The following is a 22,361-nucleotide window of genomic DNA, read 5'->3' as shown; positions in this document are numbered from 1 at the left end:
AAGGTTGACCTCTCATTGAACAATGGTTACTTGACGTTAAAAACAATATATGCTCTTCTTTTCTTGTTTTGTTTTGTTTTTTTCAAGATGGCACCATAGTATACCATCATGGTACAGGCAAGTCTGATGATTATGTCCTGCACACATATCATTAATGGACTCTTGCTCTTTGGAGAATTTAGGAGCTAAATCGAGGAAGACATTAACATGAGACAAAGCCAAAGAGGGGTGGGGGAAGAATAAGTCAGAACTGCCTAGCTGTTTTCATGGGAGAAACATGGCAAAGGTGATCAGGGTCTTGAAACACAATGGACTGCAATGGATAGAAGATCACTGTCATTGTTTTAGACAAACAATGATAAGATAGCAAAGGGAACTGAAAAATCGTGATTGAGTTACATTTACCAAGAAATGCAATCTTTAAATTTTCAACCTCTAGGTGACTTCATCCATATTAAATAAATAATAAAAAAAATTCTCAAAAAGTAATTAAGAAGAAATAATTAGTTTTAAGTAACACATTCACTAGTTAAATAGGGTGTGATGGCATTACCTCTTGTGTAAAAGTCTACATCACAGCTATTATGCTAATCCAGGATGTTTTATTAATAGAACTGAAAAAAAGTTACTGTTAAAATCATAGAGCTCTAAAGGCAGCAGAATATAAAACTTGCTTTATTGATTATTGTTTGTATTTTCTGAAATCAGTGTTCATGCATGTCTAAAGAGATATGGAACTGGATTATTTAATTTCTCTTAAAGCATCGTCCTTGAATTTGTTCTCTAAGGAGAAACAAATAAGATTTTGTTGTTGTTGTTGTATTCTGTAGTAAACTAAACAACTTTTAATTGATCTGGCATGTATTACATCCTTCTATAAACATGTTCTTCTATGTTATATGATAAATCTGCAGAGTATGCAAAGTCTTTGAAACTCTTTAGTGGAATGGGCATCATTAAAAAAATGTGTCCTTAAAATGTGATCAAGAGGTAGAAATGGAATATTTTAAAAAGTAATCAAAGATTATGTATCTTTGTATCACATTCATATGTCTGATGTTTCCAGTCCTAAGACTGGACAGCTTACCGGATTTGAGAGATTTTAATAAACCACAGGAGAGATGTTTCTACTGGACACCCCAAGAACTCCACATGCAAAACAAAAGAAAATAAGACTTTAAAAAAAAATTGAAACCCAGAGTGGGATTTGCCATATCCTAGTTGACAATTTTGCTGAGAAGTTTGTATTTGTTCTCAGAAATGCAGTTGTGCTTTGGAATTGAAGTTTGATGCCTAGAGTGACCCTGATAGATAAAAGACAAGCACTTGCGGCTACCTTAGAAGTAAGAATGTTTTAGTAGCCACAAACAATATTTATGGCTTGATGTGCCATGAAGCACCTCATGTTGCAAGGTGAGAAGTGATCAGTGAAGAAAAACCTTTATTCCTGTACTTATATTCCAGTCCTGTCAAAACACAGGCAGTGTTTATGACAATTCTCATCATTTGGCATCTCCCAGGCTTGCCGTGCAGCTCTATGACCCTTCTCCTATTATGAGATCCCACCAGCCTGCTGATGAGCTGTGCAGGGATGCAAAGTTAGCAGTTGGGACTGCTGGTGGAGGCTGCGCTGCAGCATGACCTGCTCTCCAAAACAAGCCCCACTGAAAAGCGTGCTGTCTTGCAGGGCAGTATGTACTGCATTTTCTCCTTCATCATGCAACTCAGTTTACAATGGTCTCCCAAGCAGTCAGGTCAAGAAAATGCTAGAGACTGGCTAAGTATCAAAGGCTTTTACATCTTCACTGCATGCCTGATCCTCACACAAATGCTTAGTTCTGCAGTCCTTGCATAGCCTCGATATTTTAACAGTGTATGCAGAGGCAAGTTCATGGATGGGTCCTTCTGGGATTGCAGATTTTTGCGCTATTGATATTTCATCTGAAACATGGGAGATGCTAATTGCCAGCTCTGCAGTTTTCCCCCTGGTGCTCATACTAAAAATATGTTGCATATCAAAACTTGCAATGTAGCTGTGGCAAAAAATCTTACAGCAAACAATCCCAGCAAGGAATCAAAATTCTAGTCCCGTGCAGGAAATGTTTTCCAGCAGCTCTGTAAATTTTACTCTATGCAACAGAATAATCTTCTATTTATTAAATCTTTACAAACAGTAAAGCATACTCGTCCTTTCTTTCTTTTCCTCTTCCCCTTATTTGCCCGTACATAACAGAACTCCCTGGAAAGCTTAAACACAAACAATGTGGCTTTCTTAATCAAGAGAAATGCTACATACTAGACTTTTACACACAGAAATGTAAGTAGAAATCCATGAGATTAAAAAGAAAAAATACTTTAATAACCACCCACAATCATAAAATCAGACATTTAAGGTTCACAATCAATTAAAATATAGTGTAAATATGGCATAATAAAGCGCAGATCCAAATTCTTTCTGTTATTAATAATTTCCTTCCTTATTTCTCCGCCTCAGCTGGCTTTTGCTCAGAAGCCTGTGTTAGCACCTCGCTGGCAATTTTAGCAGAAGATTCATGAACCCTCCAGTCAAGGTCTAAGCAGGTCACTAGGACCTTTAAAGTCTGAGGCATGTATAGCAATACCACACAAAGCTCAGAGGGTGTCTGGAGGACAGAAAGCTAAATACACATGCTGCCAGGCTGATTTCTAGTAGAGAACAGAGCTGGTACTGGTGTTATAATTCTCCTCCTAACCTCGCAGCACTGACTCTGCTGCACAGCACTACCCCCCTGAAATGAATGAGCACCATTCTTGGTAATTATCAGCCCTTCAATCCACTTACTCTTAACTTTCCTTTCCACTGTGCTATATTTGACACAAAATGTTTAATCAGGTTCATTTATCATGACTGAAACAGCCTGACTCATTCCCCATTTATAATTAGAAGGGATTTCATCTAACAAACGCTGAGCACTCTCAGCTACCAAAGTCAGTGAATGAAGAGTTTGCTCAGCACCATTCAAGGCTGAGGGTACATAAACCTATTTTACACAGAATTAGAAGATTACCATATTTTTTCAGAAATGTTTCCAAGTTTAAGACAGCTAAATGTTACTTAGGTCCTGTGTATGAGGCCCCAGCCTGGAAATATGAAGGCAGCAGTGAAAAGAAGATCTTTCTGCCTTGGTCACCATGTACATAAAACAGTGGCAATGAGGGTTGTCTTTTGTTAAGTACTTACCTGGAAGCCTATTTATTTATTTTCTATCTTTAGAATATTAAATAAGTTATTTCCTAAGCAGCCAATATTTTGACCTTGTAAGAAGAAAACTGCAATCATAAATATAACGAAAACTTAACCTACTTAGAATCATACAATGATTAGTGTTGGAGAGGACCTTAAGATCATCCAGTTCCAACTCCTGCTATGAGCAGGGACACCTCAAACCAGAGTTGCTCAAGGCACTGTCCAATCTGTCCTTGAACACTGCCAGGGATGGAGCATTCACAGCTTCCTTGGGCAGCCTGTTCCAGTGCTTCAGCACTCACACAGTAATTAATTTCTTCCTTATAAAGGACACCCAACATAAATCTTCTCTCCCTGGTTTTAGTTTAAACCTGTTACTCTTTGACCTACAGTCCCTGATGAAGAGTCCCTCGCCAGCATTCTTGTAGGCCCCCTTCAGATACTGGAAGGCTGCTATGAGGTCTCTTCTCCAGGCTGAACAGCCCCAACTTTATCAGCCTGTCTTCATACGAGAAGTGCTCCAATCCTCTTATCATCCTCGTGGCCTCCTCTGGACTTGCTCCAGAAGCTCCATGGCCTTTTTATGTTGAGGACACCAGAACCGGACACAATACTCCAAGGGAGGCCTCACAAGAGCAGAGTAGAGGAGCAGGATCACCTCCTTTGACCTGCTGGTCACGCTTCTTTAGATGCAGCCCAGGATACGGTTGGTTTCTGGGCTGCGAGCGCACACTGCCGGTTTACGTTCAGTTTAAAAAGTTAAGTAAGTTAACAAGTAAGTTAAGAATAAGTTAAAATCCCCAAATCAAAAAAAACCAACAAAAAAATCCAAACCACCAAACTAACCTATGGTCCAAAATAAAACAATGAGAGACTTAAATGTTTGAAGATATGAGTAGGGACATAGAAAGATGCCCTTCTTTACATCTGCACTCTAAAGCCACCTTGCATTTCTTGTATTTTCTCTGCGTTTGCCCTACATAATAACCCTGAGCAGTGCAGATTGCTTTAACCCAACTGAAAAAAGGCGGATCATTAACCATTGCCAATTAATTTTAACACTGCATGGTCAGCCCTGAGAAAAACTTCCCCTAAAATGGAGAGTCCTCATCAGTTCCTATTATAAAATGAGAGAAAGAGAAGTAGAGGGAAAAAGAAAAGCATAAAAGAATAAGGCAAGGAACAATGTGTGAATAATAATGAACGAAATGTCACCACTGCTGTATTCTCTCTGCCCAAAGGCCTTTACTGGGGAGGGAAAGAACTTGAATTGAATGTGCTAAGTTTTGAAGTTGTACAAATTGGAATTTGGCAGCTGATGATGGCTAAATTAGCTGGATATCTTCTATGCTGGTAGGTATTTAACACAGATGGGGCCACAGCTTTAGCAATAAATCTTATAAAATAGGAAGCACTCTTCAAGAATTCATATAATAAAAAGACAACTTTATATTATATGAATACCTACGAAGACAATAAAAATGAAGCACATATATGCTAGGAGGGCAAATTCTTCCTGCTAACACTTTTATATCTTGGATACTTTTAAGGAGTTTAGGCACTTCCTGGAAGAAGATTGCTATACTAAATACCGATTATTTACCTAACTTTGGTATTTGACCTAACTTAATGCATCAGTTGAATGCTTAAAGCTAGGTAGGGTGAATACAGGCCAAACTATTTCATATGTAGACTCTAAAGCAAGTTAAGTTAAAAATTAAGTATCTTGTTATGCAAAGACCATAGCTTTTCACATAATCAGGATTGGACAGGGCCTTTAAAGGTCATCTATTATTTCAACCACCCCTGCAATAATTTACCACCTCTCAGAATAACCTGTTCCAGTGTTTCACCACCGTCATTGTAAAAAATTTCTTCCTCATATCTAGTCTGAATCCACCCTCTTTCAGTTTAAAGACATTCCCCTTGCCCTGCCACAACAGGCTCTGCTAAAAAGTTTGTCCCCATCATTCTTGTAGGCCTCCTTTAAGTACTGAAAACTGCAGTAAGGTCTCCCCAGAGCCTTCTCCAGGCTAAACAAGCCCAACTCTCTCAGCCTGTCTCCATAGCAGAGGTGCTCCAGCCCTCAAGCATCTTCATGACCCTCCTTTGGACCGGCTCCAACAGATCCATGTCTTTCCTGTGCTGAGGACTCCAGGTGGGGTTTCACCAGAGCAGAGTAGAGGGGCAGAGTCGCTGCCCTCGACCTGCTGGACACACTACCCTCTGGATGCCACCATCCAACCAATTCCTTATCCACTGAAGAGTCCACCCATCAAACCCATCTTTCTTCAGTTTAGAAAGAGGGCTGTTGTGGGGGACTGTGTCAAGACCTTACAGAACTCCAAATAAATGATATCCTTACATCTTCCCTTGTCCACTGATACAGTCAGTTTTAAGATATTATTTGTTAATCTGCTATTCAACCTGTTTATTTCACAAATTAAATGCAGTTTTATACAGGTATTTTCACTGACTAGTATTCTGACAAGGCAATAGTTGCTCTTAAGTTAATACAGTTATGTCCCCTTCTTTAGTTGACTCTCTGACCATAACTTCTTCCCCACCTATGGCTTCTTACAAATTCCCAATCTTCACTTCAAAAAATCAGTATTTCATTATTGCCTCCACCCAGGACAATTATCCGTCCATTTCTATCTTCATTTCTCCCACTTCATCTTCCCTTTGATTTTTTCCAACTATTATGCATTGAACACGTTTCCTACCCTCCCTCAGTGCTGGCCCCTTGCCTCACCAAAGTCACACAAATCTCTTTCCTAATTCTCACTACAAATCTTTCATGTCTATTGCATTTACTTCAGGTGGTAAAGAACAGAACTAAAACCCAGCAGCTAGATAGGTCAAGGTGTCTGCCAACCATTGTGCTACTTCCCAGCTCAGTGCTGCCCTGTGTTTGAACAGTGATTTCCATTAGTGACACCACCCTGAAGGCCAACTTAATCTAACACATCCCATCCTAGGGAATGCACTGCTGTTCACAGTGCTTCCCTGACTGGCCCCTTGTCATGGGATAGTCAGTAAAACTGGGGACCACTAAGGCTTCTTTCTGCAATCCCAAATCTTTCACACAGAGTAAAACACAATGAAAACTTGCCTCTGCATACTGCATACACTTGCTGTAAAGCAAATGATTCAAAAAGAGTATAGACTGGTTAGCTACATTTTTCATTTAATGGAGTAAAAATCCATGTAATTGATAATTAATATAGCAAATATGAATTATATATTGTAGGTCATACCGGTTGACAAAGAAGATTTTAAATAATTTAGGATGACAAATCTATGTATAGCCATTAGAAGACACAAATTAGTCCTTAATTTGCACGCATTGCTCAGCCTTATAAAGCTGTACAAAACATTTGTAAAGAAATGGAAATATAAAACCTTGCAGATTTTCCCTTGCAATGAGCACCAAACAAGCAGAGACTTGAATTATAAGGGAGAACAGTGACATATGCTAATGGATTTGTCATCAAGAGATAATGCAATGCCATTAACTCATCTCATTTCAGATTCTAGCAATTGCATGTCATGGTAGGTAACACAAGCTGCCTCAAGATCCCAGAAAAAAAATCCAGAAGGAGAAAAAGAATTTGCAAGCCTATGGCTCATGGGTATCTCTCACCTATGGTCAACAATATCTATTTTAACTTTATTGGATTTTATGTTTAATGAATATTATATTAAAGAATGAGTAACTTGACTCACTAAGTTCTCTTAATTCTTTTCAGAATGAATACAGTTAGTTGAATCCCATTATTTTTTGTATAATAAATATGCACAGGGATAAAAGAAGAGTAATTTCTAAGTGTAGAAACTAAAAATTTTCAGAATTACAGCAAAAGTTGAGATAAAAAATTGCTTTGAATACAGCCTACATAACCTCTCCTTTAAGTTGCATCTAAAACCCAGTTCTGACAAATATTTAAGGAAAAGAACAAGTGAATTCATATATAATCACTAAAATTGATACTATTAAGCACAGCTAAAGAGCTCCTCTTCACACAACAAAATTAAAGATGACTTCCTTTTTAGTATTTGCCTTAATAGCATTATTGTTTGTTTAATGTAAATAGTAGAACAGTCTAGACCATAAATACATGCATAATATTGATTAAAACTTAAGCTACTATAAAGGTACTCCAAAGTAATCTGTAACAATTTACAACAGCTAATGATCTTCTTCACTGATACCTCTACTATATGTTTATCTCTCTTAAATATGTAATTATGTACTTATCCAATGGACTGGAATGACTTGCAACAATCCTAGTCTATTGGATAAATATGAGTTCAGTTTACTAAAAGATAAATATAGCTTCTATACATCACTTACTGTGTAATTGTGTTTACATTAGCTACCAGAAAATTAAAGTTGGTGGCATTAGAAGACGTGAAAAAAAACCAGGTATCAGTGTCTTTGGCAGGTCTTTCAAATAGAAGACTCCCATGTGTATGGTTCTGCTGACCCCCAGTTGAGGTTCAGTGATACAGTAAACCCAGCTTTAGGGTTCCTAGTACCAGCTCCAAAATGTCATAACCGTAAGACACAAAGCACTGATGCTGTGTTAACACACATTGTCGACAATTTCATATGTGTCAGAATACTTTTGATGGCTTAAATTCTAATAGAAGCCTTGTTTTGCCAGATCAGGCTCTGGCTGCCCAGGTATCTTTCTGCAAGTCTAACTTTTCTTAGAACCAGCATAAGCTTGGTAGAACTTTCTCTTGCTAGATAAGCAGAAATGCAGTTGTATACCTGCTCTGGATCAAACATCACTTGTCTCATGCACAAATCTGACAGGAGGGAGCAAACCCCTCTTCCTTAAAAGCTCACTTGGACAAACTTAAACTGTGTGCTTGAGCCATCCCACTCATCTCCACTGAGATACTGACGCGAAGTGCCAGCAGGCTCAGGTCTCACTGCATATACAATGGACAGCATTAAAAGATTCCCATAAAGAGAAAGTATTTTCCAAGAATTACTTTAAGCCATTATTTTTTAAAATTGTTACTAATTCTGCATGATTGGCAAAATATGGAATTTGCAAGCTTTAACAGTTTATAACAGATCTGGCTGTATTTAAACATGAATCTATGTTTTCAGACACCTCAGCCTCTTTGCAGGAATATTAAATTGTGCCCTGATTTTAGGTGTGTTTATCACCACTTAAACTCAGCCTTTCCAATATCTCAAAATATTTGCACTAGTAGTTTCAAAATAATAAAATTAAGATCATTAGAATAAATTAGAATAAAGAAGTCTTAGACCTCCCATTCCCACTTCAGATTTTACTCATTTGGTACCAATATATTAAGGAGAACACTACCATAAGTCAATATGAATAATCACATTCATTTTTAATTAATTAATACTTGGTTAAACATGGATATCTGAAGGCACAAATGTAGATCTGTATGTTTGCTGCTAATTACTGCAATCAGTCACTAGTGAAAGCAGATGTGAAGAAACTTTTTCAGCGTATGTTTCCACTGCAATTTTCCTACTTAAATTTGCAAATGTCTTTTTTAGATTCAGTATGAAGAATTGCAGCTTGATACCAATGTCCAGCTCCAATAATAGCATGATAAGGAGTCATCTCCTTCCTCACTGTTTCTCACATTTAATGCCAGTGTTCCAATAACTTGACTGGGCTACAGAAACTATCTATTCATTTTTGGAAGTGGTCCATCAGGGCTGTCATACAGAATGATGTATGAAAACCCAGCAACACCTAAAGCCAGGGTGTTTCTACAATCTGGTTAAGGATGTCATCTTAACTTCATGCATAAACACACATGCAGAAAGTTTTGGAAGAATTTAGATGGCTGGAATCCATGTAACACAAGTTCTACAGCCACCAAGACACGACAGCCTACTACTCAGTGACTACAGCCACTGCAAGTGTCAAATCTTGGTCTTGCCTAAACAACCATCTAATTGTTTCCAATTCAACAATCAATGTTGTAACATCGGTCCACCAGAACTCGCATTGCTGTTACACAAAAATACACTTGAAAAAACAAGATGAAATTTTATAGAGCTCCTTCAATCACAGGTTTCTTGAGACTACTACAGATGCTTTGATGCTATAGGCACCTGATCACTTACAGACTGATAGATACATTGCACAGAAATAACCACCAAAATCAACTGGGATTGATAAGATCTGAAGATGATCTTAAGATCCCTTCCAACCCTAACAATTCTATGATTCCATGATTGTTCACTCAGCTCACATAAGATACTGAATATCAATGTGGCACTATTAAATGTGTGATTGGATATTATAAATGTAAAACCACTTTTCATCATTAGCTTCTGCTGGTCTACTTGTAAAATGTTGACGTAAATGACAAACTGTTTCATCATCTTCACAAAATCATCAGGTTCCTTCATTAACTAGAATTTTAATTTAAATAATGCTGTGTTCTAACAAATAGATTCCTCTTTAAGAACTAATGTTATTGAGAAATAAACTGGAAATTACGAGAATGGATCAACACATCTGTGGGTATATTTGGTGCTCATAATATATTTTATTAACTACCCACTTTCTTCCAGAAACTTCATAATAATTATTCTAAATAAACACAGGACACAATGGGAACATAATAAGCAAAAATTGCATAAAAGGTATCAAATGATTCAGGCTTACTAATAACAGCACCATAGAAGACCCTAATGGGTCGCACTTAATTATGAATGAGCTCAATAATGAAAGCAGACAATTTAAATAATTACATAGAAAATGAAAGAAAATCTAGTTTTAAAGCACACATCGCGTTCACTGGAGCAAAACAGAAACACTTCACTGAAGAAAAAGTTGAATGAAGTCAAATAATTTTTAATACAGCTTTTCCTTTCACAGCTGAACTGAATGTCTCAACAGATCTTTCAAAATTCCACTCAGATGTTTTTGTCATGAAAAGAAATGATACATGAATCTGTTAAAACATATCCCTCAGAAAGAGAAGGAACAGAAGTTTTATTTATGACAGCTATGGTGAACATTTTTCTTGAGACACTGTACCATTAGAAAGCTGTTAGTGTTTCCCTGCTTTCAAAACCATTCTATTTAGAGAAAACAATGCCTCTGAGTAATTTTCTCTGTGCATCTGCACTTCTTACCTCACCTAGTACATTATCAGGGACATTTTTTCTCTATGAATATTGAGTGAAACCAGTTTTAGTTCCAGTGGAGTGTCCTTCCCTCCTGTAGCTTGCCTGTTGTTCATTCACCATCTGAAAATTTTCTTTCTGAAGGTAATACTAAATCCTGTTCTATATAATGTGATAGTCTAAATATCACTATGAAATGAGTTTAGGAGGAAGATTTATGCTCTGAAACATTATCATTAGACAGAAAAAGAGATATTGAAATGGAAGATAATACCAGTGTTTTTCTTCCCTCTCCCCAAAAGATAAGGAACATATTTTGTCTATATTTACAGACTTCTGGCACTGCAGCGGTGGACCTGGACCACAAAGACACACATTAGCTACTCTGATCAGACACGTAATACATGCAGATATACTCGATACCTCCCTGCCCTCTTTTATTCCTCAAAGCACTACCCATTCTGCTGTTAACGGCCTCCCAGGACTCTTAGGTCTGTGGACCAGATAGTATGACTTTGTTGGCGTGAGTTCTTTTTACTCCAACTCAGTCATCCCTACTCCATAGTCTTTTGTGGTATATGTGGCCTCAAGCACAAGGAACAAAGAGTGCAATGTCATGGAGTACCATTCTCTCTTCACCCTCTCCTATTAAAAGTGGATGAGTCAGAAAGATAGACGTTACAAGCTATGAAGTTGAAAGGAACCTATTTTTTAACAAGGCACTTTCCAAGTTTTCCACATGGTGTCAGTGGCTGCTTTTACTTTTTGCAAACCAAGAAGTTAGATTAATACATCTGCAAACTCATCTATGTTGTCCCATTCTAACTGTACATCGAGTCTGTAAACACTACTCAGATAATTCTTTCATCACTGACACCTTGCACCTTAAAAAAATGTTGCATTTGCACTTTAAATGAAGAATTTCTTAATCACCGACTTTGAAAAAAGTATTTTGGCAAATGCTTCTCTTTAATGTGTAGCTTCTCCCTGTTAACCAGACCTCCTTATTTCTTAAGGTAAGCAAACACTCAAAATAAAGATTGTCCTTCTTTAATATAAGCAGACTAGCACAGAACAAACCCTACATCCACAATACAAAACCAGTACATTGACAGAAGTGCTACCCTTTCCACACACTCGAGAAATCTAAAATAGATGCTTTACTCTAATTGCACTAAATCAATAGACTGTCCTGCAGAACATTCTTATTAATTTATGACTCATGACATGCATTACAGCCATGCCTATTTTTAGTGTCTCACTAAAAAGGAACTATGACTGTGTTCAGAACACAGGGACTACAATAATACGTGCATTGCAAAGGTTAAGCTTGAATTTTAGACTTACTTCTCATTAAAAATAAATTGCAGTAGGTTTCTTTATATTTTAAAAAATTGCAATTTGCCTTTTTAAAACTGCATTTCAAGTGGCATTCAGTTAATGTATGTTGTGACTGTCGGGCTTTCAAGAACTTGTACAAAGAGAAGGATAAAAGTATTTTAACATTATTTACTGATCCACCTGCATATGGCATTGTGCTCTGGCAGCAGAGTAAGCCACCTAAACAGTGCCCTGATGCCACATTTTCCTGCCTGTGATGCCCAAGCACATTTTCTTCTCAGGATAGTGTGTGTCTGCATCAATGGCCTATCTGGCTATCACAATGGACAGCACAAACAGTCTTAACCATGGTCTTAAGATGCCCTTCAAATGTCAGTTTAGATACACTGACTGTTATGCAGATACTAATAGCCCACATTTCCCTCTATAATCTGAATATAGTCCTTACTACTATAAAAAAGTAGCACTATTACTATAATGCTCTCTATTCCTGCCTTTAGCCATAGACATTAGTGACCAAAGAACAATGGTCACCAGACAGCAGAGGAGGTCTCCCTCCTTGCCTACATATAAAATCTTACCTTCAACAGACTCTACAGAACTCTGTGGAGAAAGATTACAGATACGCCTGCTAAGGTTTTTATTTCTTGTCTTACTTATTTCTGTTCTGTCTAAGCTAGCTTGCAGTGAAATCTCTGAAATTATGTATGGAGACACTTGCCCAGATTTACAAGACCTTTTTCTTAGCCAAAAACCCTTTCAGTTACGAATGCCCTGCCCAGTCAGTCATCACTTCCAAAGGCCACAAAGAACTTATCTCAGGCATCTGAAGATTTCTCATTGAAGATTGCAGAGCACAGAAAATCTGGCCAATGTATGTCAAGACACAGAAGTCAAGCTGGCACCTAACCTTGAGGTTGTGCTTCCAGGCACAGTCCCACCGGGCATGAGGGACAGGCATTCGTTTTTACATGCAGTCATCATATTGTACTGCTTCTGGTCCCTCCACACAACGAAATACTTTGCAAACTGACCATCACACATACCCCAAAATCATGAATACGTACTTCTTTCCTCCAGCATGCCCAATGGTAGCACCTAGCACAAATAGGCACGGTCAGCTCCAGCTGCACCAACGTACTAATAAGCTACAGGCTGACACTGTACCAGTGGAGAAGCTTTCAAATGTTTCAAACTCTGTTACCACTAATTTTGATTTTTAAAAGGCTACTGCACTCTGGTTAGAGTTTTCTTGTGTGCATAATATGTTTACAATAAAACACATACCTCTGCAATTTCTGTAGCTGGAAATTATAATAGGGGAATCATTAGTGATACAGAAAGTGCTATTATGAAGTATAAATATAATCTCCACCTTTGATTCTGTATACAGAACATCACTTTTTAATTTATTTTTTTTTTTAATAGGCTGTCAGTCACTTTGCAAGAACTGGGAGACTTCTGAATTGGTAACAGATCACAGACTATTTTTCTTTTAGGTTAGTGCTGGAAAATCACTTCTATTCATAGACTGCATGAAAGGAATTAGTGACCTCAATAAGTTACTGAAAAAAATCCATCCAGTGCTGAAAAGCCACTATTGCACCTATTATTATAATTAGTCTTACCATTACAACTCACTGTCGGGCTGCACATGAAGAGAAAGGTAGGGCCTGATCTAAAGCCAGCAAAGGAAACAGTGATAGTGGCACATTTTCTGTACCACTGCTGTGGCCAATATTTACACTTGGTGGCCGCATTTCTCAAAAGTAAGTATGTAAAGGAAGGCACCTCAGTCTGCTTCTACATGTTCTAAAATTCTGAGACTTTTCCAACTCCAAAATCAAAAGAAATTTAAAATATGTAAAAATCAGGGGTTCATTCAAGGGCTACTGATACTTAATTTGAAATACTGATTACTGAATAGTCAGAATATTTCATTATGTTTTACTTCTTTTTTCTTTTTTTTAAAGACAGGAAATTTCTGAAAAGAAAAATTAAATACAGTATAAACTAACAAATGCAATAATCCGGAACCATGGAACATGAGCTGTACCCCACTGCTGTATCCCATAGCACTGTTACTTTGTGTATCAATCTGAGACTTAATTTTGCCCAGTTTCTGTGGGAAATAGCTTGGTTGCATTTTCTAACAGAAAAGAATTACAAAGCAAAATCCAAAGTTACAAATATTCCCAGAGGTTCTTGATGAAAGAAATGACTTTCTGAAAACTGAGTTGACACTGTAGTGTTACAACCTTTAAATCTGTAACATTGGATAAGCTAGGAAAGAAGTCACATCCTTGCAGTACTATCAGTTATGAACCCTGAGTGAGTATAGAGTGAGGAAAGGACATCTTGTAAATGAAGAAAGGTTACTACTGGTCAGAGGAAAACACAAGTATTCAACATGCAACGCCTGGCACTGGTGTCTGCAGCAAGGGGAAGCAGGGCCACATCAGTGGCAGGAAGTTAAGGGTGGAAAAGATCTATCACACAGTTCAAGAGCTCCAGGAGAAAGAAATCAAAAGTATGCGGTCAACACTGTTTCCAGTTTGCTTTGCACAGCACGAATGGAGTGAGCTGAGGGATTCCTAATTCCAGGAATTAGGAACAGTTGTGCAATTACAGTGTACAATATTCAGATCATTCCCTTTAACCAGAAATTACCATGTAAAGAAAATCTAAAGCTTTACATAGGCCACTGGAGTATTTCTATATTTTTCTATCTTTTCTGAGGGTCAATGTATGAAAATTCATTTGAATGAAAATAAAATAATACATTTTTCAGCTCATTACCTGATCACAGCCTAAAGTACGCCAGCTTAGTAAAGAAGAAACCTAAGTGATTGTGATCTTTTCTCTTTTTACTTTGTTAGGCTTTGTATATTCTCTGTGTACAGCAGAAAAAGCTTTAATCTTGAGTGCATCCTAAACCAGCATCAATTTAGAATAGCACATACACAGGATGTATAATTTTACATTCCTCCCATGTTTGCAAGTGGAAGTAAAAGAAGCACATCAAGGGAGAAAACGTGATTCACTAAAACCAGATCCTGTCTTAAAAAGCTCACAACTTACACAGTAGATCTTGCAGGCAGCGAAAGCTATAACCTACCTCAGAATCTTGGGAAGAGAAAAAAAAACACGGTCTCTAGAAACAGAATTTTATATCTTTGGAATGTATTTTCTAGTTTTAACAGGAACAGCTCAAATTCACTGCAGAATATGTACGAGGGCAGTGCAAGTCTTCATACGCAGTGAAAATACGAGCAAAATAGAAAACTAGTATCCTAGATTATTGCCATAGTTTGGCCTCCATTAAAAAATAGTTTCTCTGAAGCTAGGAAAAAAAAGAAAGAAGAAGAAAGGAAAAGGAATGCTTCAGTTCATTTGTGCTATAAAACAGACTACTCAGGAGCTAATAATACAATGTGCCACTGCAGATCTTACAGTCAGATTATGACTTCCCCTTACGCATGGCTGAGCTGTTCCTCTCACAAGTAGTTCTCCACAAGCAAAGATGGATGACTTGGAAAGACACTGGGCTTTGTGTCTATCTCAGATGAGTGTAAATCAGGAAAAACTACAGCGAAGTCAGTGGGATTATTGTACTATAAAATGGATGGGAAAGCAGGACGCAGCTTTCTGCATGCAGCGTACAAAGCGGCATTTGAAAGCCACACTTTTAACTCAGCAATTTCTTTTGCTAATCTGGAATCATTTAATGATTTTTTTCCTTCCCTCCCCCACACATGACAGTGTGTCACCTTACTTCTTTACTTTAAATGCCCCAAAGTCTAATTTAACATCACTGAAGCTTGGTTAGCTCATCATCTGCCACTAAGCAAACCTTTGCATGCGAGGTGCCCCCAACCTAGCCTCGGGGTCACACGTTCCCACTGGCACTCCAGATGTGGCCCAATGCAGCATCAGCAGTGCAGAAAAATGTTTCTGTGTCCGGTTCCCTGCACAGCAGCAAGGCCAGAGAGCAGCAGAGGACCCTGTCATTACCTGAAGAGATTTGCCCTGTTGTGGTGGGTTTTCAGGGACCATGGGAAGCTGTACAGGAGGGATTGTAGCCCTGTGCATGGAGAGGCAAGAGGGCTATGACACAAGGGGCATTTCTAGTGCAGCAAACAAAGAAAAATTGCATTTTCATATCAATGACATTTTAGAAAAAGGAAATGGAAGCCAGACAAAGAAAAGAGTGGGTATTTCTGCCTGGTTTTGAGCTTCCAGAAGAGGCTCCTCCATTTAAAGAGGTGGTGCATAAGAGAAAGCACCATCGCATCATCTGCTAATTATCCTACTGTGTGCACTGCACTGCTGCCTGCTCGCCTGAAGCACTGTGATGGGCTGGCACCAGGAGAGCAAGCCTTGTCTTTAAATTGTCTTTAAATTGAGACGCAGAGTCTTTCATAAAGTTATGCACAAATTCTACCAGGGGTTTTTAGGTCTTATAATGTTTGCTAATATAGCAAGGAAAAATAATTCCCTCTGCTTTAGGGATTATCAGGTGAAATTCTGTGCTTAGAGGTATGCATAAGGTTGGACTGCTTGGTCAGAATGGTCCTTTGTAGCTTTAAGTATCTATGCAGCTATCTCTCACCATTATCTGCCTAGAGTGTATAGACTAAATAATGCATTTTCCTAACTTAAGACTAATTAATGAAACTTTTCAAACATAAATTGTTTAGTCTTTGAAAGATAATACATATATTAGAAACCATCTGGTTTTAAAATCAGTAGGACAATGGATATTGAAGAGTGTTTGCTTAAAGTTCTCAAAGAAGAGAAGAAATAAAAAATACATCGTAGCTACACAGAACAATATTCAGAATAAATTATTTAGCTGGCATTAGAATGTACATCATCATATATTCTTCTTATATCTTCTATAATATGAAACTTAATATGTTTCGCTGGGAGTTAGAGAACTCTCAGGGAAGTGATATGCCTACCATCACACCCTGCCTCCACCTCCTCCACCTTTGCAACAAGAAGCATACTTACACAGAGGGTGTAATGCGAATTCCAGGTGACTGGAATACACATCCCAGCCTCTGTTCTGGGAAAGCTGAATGACTCTTTCACTGCAAATCCCATTTTGACAGTTATGGCACAGGCTTCCTAAGGGTTTCACACCATAACTTTAAACATTTGTACCTCCCATGCTGCCAAAGACCATGTAATGTTTCCTGATAGTGAACTGTGCATTGACATACTCAGTCATAGAATCATAGAACGGTTTGGGTTGGAAAGGACCTTAAGATCATCTAGTTCCAACCCCCCTGCCATGAGCAGGGACACCACACACTAAACTATGTTGCCCAAGGCTCTGAAAAGGAAGGATGGCCTTGAAATCAGGATAGGATAGGATAGGATAGGATAGGATAGGATAGGATAGGATAGGACAGGACAAGATAGGAATGGAACTGGTAAGAGATGCTCACAGTTTGTGCCCGTTCCTGTAACATGGTTGCAGAGCACTTGCAGGAGGTTCAGCAGTATCATCATCCCGAACTAAGAATGAAAAACTTAAGACTGGAACTTATTCCTGGTCAGGCAGAAAATCTGGGCAATGCTGAAGACTGAGCCTAGCCCTCCAAGCTCTGCACGGGCATCCTTACCATCAACAGGTTGATTTCTAGAGGTACACTGTAGTGGAACAATCATCTATGGTAAATATAAATCTGAATTTTGCATGAGACTTCAGAAATCATAGTGTTTCTGCTGAGGTCTTGTGGTAGCATGGGCTTTTTGAAAGGTATGTATTGAGGGGCTTTGTGGATTCTTTCTGGCCTCATGGGAAAATACATGTGTCTCTTTGCAAATGAATGAACAATAAAAATCTCAGCTGTACAAAGCAGTGGAGAGGAACAAGACTGTGTTTCTCCCTAGGGAAGGACTACATGCTTTTTCTTTCTTTCTTTATCTAATTTCTACAGGTCTGCAAATGCCTATAAGCCCCATGAGTTCCTCTTACTGCCTCTCTCAGCAACTGGCTTACCACTGAAGGAATCTGTGGCAGGAAGTGTTAACTGAGTTGTAACGAATCCCCAAAGGCACAAATTACATATGCCACCGTTTTCAGCATGGGTTTGTTGTTTTTTTCTTTGCACCAGGGAGAAAACAGTTGTCAAAAGCACTTGTGAAAAGTAATTCTCCATCTGAGATTCCTGGGTTACAGGTAGCTGGTCAAAATAGTTTCTGGATAAAAAAAGTTTCTTTGCATGAGACAAACACTCTCTGCCGGTTCCCTGAGACTCTTCCACAGTTTAATGAACTCTCTGCACATAAAGTATTATCAAGACTATTGGGACATTTCTCTTACTACATGGTACCTAAAGCTCAGCACACAGTGGAATCAAAGGCATTTTCACCTGTCGGTTTATTCCAGGCTATAGGCCAGTTTGTCTCCCCCCTTAACCAGCCCTGTAACTTTTGCATGGATGGGGATTTGAGCAACCTGGTCTAGAAGCAGGTGTCCCTGACCATGGCAGCAGGTTAGAATTAGATGATCTTTGTCCCATCCAACCCAAACTATTCTGTGATTCTATGTGAACTGCAGTCTCGGACCTCATGACATATGGGCACATGCAGTGGTCACTGTCTTAAATGATCACACCTTCCTGCTTCCCCTTTCCTGTGCTGTGGGCAGTGGCTCACATGGCATCTTTTCCAGGGAGCTGTGCAAGTGCTGGGGCTGCCATGCCCACCAAGCCTCCAAACCTGTCTGAAAGGAGAGCGGCAGAGTCAGTCAGCATGCTGGGTTCTGCAGGCAGAGGTGGGCACAGACAAAAGGGAAACAACCACTGGTGTGAGACTGGGCTGTGTTCCTGGGAAGCAGCACGTGACAGTGCAGGAGCTGTGTTATAAAAAAAGGTTTCTGTTTGTATTAAGATGAGGAACAACATATGGCTTGGTACTTGTCTTCAAATCAACTCTTGACTTGGCAGGGTTTAGCTAAACCAAACCAGTCTTTCGGAGATTAGGCCAAGAGCTGCTTGAATTTCACAGGCCATGTTGCATTTCATATGATACCTATTTCTAAAATGCTAGCAACATTTGTAAAGTTAGCATAGAAACAAAACTTCTGGACAACAACCAACTTTACAGGAGCCACCTGTGTCCTCGCTGCCTTTAAACCCAGACCACAACTTCAGCACATCGGTTAGTTCAGTATGAACCTGAAATAAAACTCCAAAGTTGAAGGCCTCCGAACTTTCGTAGGTGCTGCCCCACACCAAGGCTGACATTTGCAGAATTTTGTCTACTGAGAGAAGCGAAATTCTGTAAGTTTTACCAACAAGATGTAGGATTGATGAAGCGATACGATTCCATGTTCGTTTATGAGCCTGCAGTTTGCTTATAATTATTCTATTCAAACTTGTTCTTGTGTACCTGGTATAAAAGACAGAAAAACATTTATTAATCCAAACCCATTCTCATCTACAGAAGTTGTGTGCAGAGAGGAATTCTCTTAACAGGTACCAAGCTGCAGTCATTGCTCTCAAAAGATCTGACCAAGCAATTACGTTTTAGGCTGGGGTTTATGTATACGTCAGGCTTTTCCCAGCCATATTTGTTTGCTCTGTTTTCTTACTATCATGGTGAGGTGAAGTTCGTAAGCATTCTGCCATTGTGAGTACTTCACAGAATAAGACAGTGGGATTTTTTTGCATATCCCACTTAGCTGTCTGCCTGCAGTAACAAGAGCACAGGGCAGTGAGGGAAGAAAACTGCTTATGTGCATGCACTTGCTGTCATTAAAAAAGTCAAGCAGTGGATTTCTGCAGTAACTAGAACTTAAAAAAAAACAAATAAACCATAAATATGTCTAAAATCAGCCCTGCAAGCTCATGCTCTTTCTGCAAACTGCTTGTTCGATCCCTGACGAACCCGCTGAACAGCTTTTGGATTTTATATACTGCATCCTCTCTTCTAGGAAAAGGGAACTGAGGTGACTCGTCATACCTCATCAGATGGCTGCATGATTTTCTGTTAAATAGACAAAATGCCCACCCCACTTCAGGATGTCATCTCTGTGATGCCATCAGCATCTGCATCTGATCTTTTTGAAGTCTAGATGAGTTTTCTCACTCAAATTCTGTTGAAAGGATCAGCTCTCTCAAGACCAGAAGGGGGAATAGATTGCTTTCCCAATTTGCCAGCAAAAACAACAGGAAATTATTAGCTTCTGACACCTTTGAACAGTTCAGTAAGTAGGCTGATTTGTTATTATTGCTGGTATTCCTCCAAAAAGAGCACTTTGCCTCTTGCACATTTTCCCTTTTCTTTCTGTAGTTGAGTAAGCAAGCAAATGAGGAAAATAAGCCTTAAGTATGAATGCCTGATCTTCAGTGTCAATAGTACTGATAGCACATATTTATCTACCGCATGGTGTTGGCATTTATCCATTAGAGAGCATTAAGGAAGAGAACCATGCAAGCCCGGGGAATACTAAGTTTGCAGGCAGACAGACCTGTTCAGGCATAAGACTGGCAATGGCAATTACAGAGCTGCCTCAGGTGAGGAGTGCTCATATAAGCCAGCTCCCTGTGCCCTGTGTGCTGCTTCTCATGGACCTCCAGACATTTAGCATCTCTTTGCCATGCCCGTGCAGCTGGCAGCTGTTAAAATAGGGATGCAATGGCCTTTCATTCTGTTACCTTTTGGCTATCTTGTCCCCCAGCTCCTCTTCCCCTTGATTATGTCTGAAACCTGAAACTAAGCTGTCCATGATATCTACAAAGCACCTCTTATGTTGTCAGCTGATGTTCAGTGGAAGGGCTGTCTTAGCATCTGCAGCAGAGAGGGAGATGTGTGCACAGCAGAAAGGATACCAACCAACGTCTAAGGTTTTGCAGCCCCAGCAATGTTTCTCTCACTAAATACAGTCACATTCTCAGCTGCAGAGCTTACATGAACCCTCTACCACACTGGCTAATGCAAATTTCCTCTAGCCCAGTGCCCTTCCTGCCCAGTAGATCCCAATGCCTATGAATAGCTAATGTATTCCATGGGACCAACCATGGGAAAATAAATTAATGTAAACACTAGCAAGGACTCCCACCAAAAGAAATACAGCCAACAAGGCAGCAATTCAGACCTCAGTCTTCTGCTCTCCAGCACTGCATGCTCACCCACCAGCACTCATAAGGCCAGAAGGGACAGGACTTCTTTCAGCTCTCCTTCTATTCTAACTTCATATGATCTTTTTCACCCTATTTTTGTTTGTTTGTTTGGTTTTCCCTTGCTGGAACACTGCTCTAACATAGTTATGCCATATACATACCTGTATCTTACTATTTAAAGTTTACAGTTAGGGAAAAGCATGTGGAAATACTCACTACTGCTCCACAATCAAAGTTTTTAAGTCAGTTATTTCATTACTGGTTAGGAGAACAGGGTGCCTTTAAAAATAATTGTGCATTTTCCAATCTTGCTGACTCGCTGAGTTTTCCAGCTTGAGATCTGATGAATCAATATTACATTATTATTACTAGCACCTACAAAAACATAATTAGAGTGCTAAATATTATTTCAATGCCTTGAAAATCTCATATCAGTTTCAATCATCTGCCAGCTCACGAGAAGGAGGTGGTGACTTATGGAGAGAGCAGAAAAAGCAGCAAATATTTCAGGGTAGGTTGGAACAATTCACAGGAGAGCAATAGTGGCAACTGCAGAGCTCACAAATGATGATCAATAGGCAATCTTAAGAGTGAAGTCCTTTGTGCAGCCACAAAATATCTACATCAGCTCCCTGTGTGTGAGGCTGTCGAGCAGGGTGTAAAAATTGGATCATGGGCTGAAAATGGTGCGAAACCCATTGGACATATCCGGTGGATAGACTGTGGCAGCAAGCAGTAAGGATGGGCTACGTAGCGCCTGCTGTGTTCAGAAACCAGCTTGGAGTTGCTAGATGGGTAGGGTAGATTTGAGACATACAAAGAAAGTGTGCTGATGGCCCAAGGTGCTTTTGCAGCTCTATCTGGCCAGCCTGCAGAAGCTGACTCCCAAAGATTTAAATAAATAATGGTGAAAGATTTTGTAGGGGCTACAGACCCATTTCTTTAGCCTTTCGCCCCTTTTGCATGTTTGAATACCCCCACAAATGCTATCATTTACTGCTTACTTGAGACTTACTGCAATCTGTTGGAGCCACTGCAGCCAATGTGTTGGAGGTAGTGTTTGCTTTGGATCTCACCATCTCTGACTTGCACACATGAAACAGTGTGAGCTGTTTGTGAATTTAATTTCCTCCACTGTTTCCACATGCCTGCAGATGAGTGGGATGGTGGCCTCCTTTCCACATTGCTGGAAAGGAGATGGCAATCCCTCTTCTCCTGGCTGAATGTAAACTGACACTGCACGAAAAGTCTCCCCTCCAGCAGGAAGCATCCCTCAGTGCATTCAATTAAGAGACTGGCCCTAAACAGGCAATGCTGACCTTCCTATGCTATCCTACTCTCCTGTCTTTGGGAAACATGCCTCTTCACCTTTCTCTACATTTCTTTTCCTAATCTTCATAGTTTCTTCCTCCCTAAGCAGCTTTTTATAGGTGGGTTGAAGTGGTGAGTACTACTGTCTACTCCAGATCCAGCTTCTCTGAACAGGACCTTCAGGCTTTCTATAAAGAAT

General features: G+C 39.3%; 1 protein-coding gene across 1 annotated transcript in view; it reads right to left on the bottom strand.

Annotated features, from left to right (window-relative positions):
• LOC104403710 (membrane-associated guanylate kinase, WW and PDZ domain-containing protein 2-like) overlaps positions 1-20,457 on the bottom strand; it is a 245,447-nt gene extending 224,990 nt beyond the window's left edge. The window contains exons 1-2 of the mRNA XM_010011947.1: positions 20,387-20,457; positions 18,832-19,118 (exon numbers count right to left, since the gene is read on the bottom strand). Of these exons, the coding sequence (XP_010010249.1) occupies positions 18,832-19,118; positions 20,387-20,457 (358 nt within the window). The remainder of the gene's footprint in view (positions 1-18,831; positions 19,119-20,386) is intronic.
• Between the last annotated feature and the right edge of the window lie 1,904 nt (positions 20,458-22,361).

Source organism: Nestor notabilis, unplaced genomic scaffold (assembly GCF_000696875.1).
Source record: "Nestor notabilis isolate BGI_N333 unplaced genomic scaffold, ASM69687v1 scaffold2493, whole genome shotgun sequence".
Classification (NCBI taxonomy): Eukaryota; Metazoa; Chordata; class Aves; order Psittaciformes; family Psittacidae; genus Nestor; species Nestor notabilis.
This window is presented reverse-complemented; position numbering and strand designations above follow the sequence as displayed.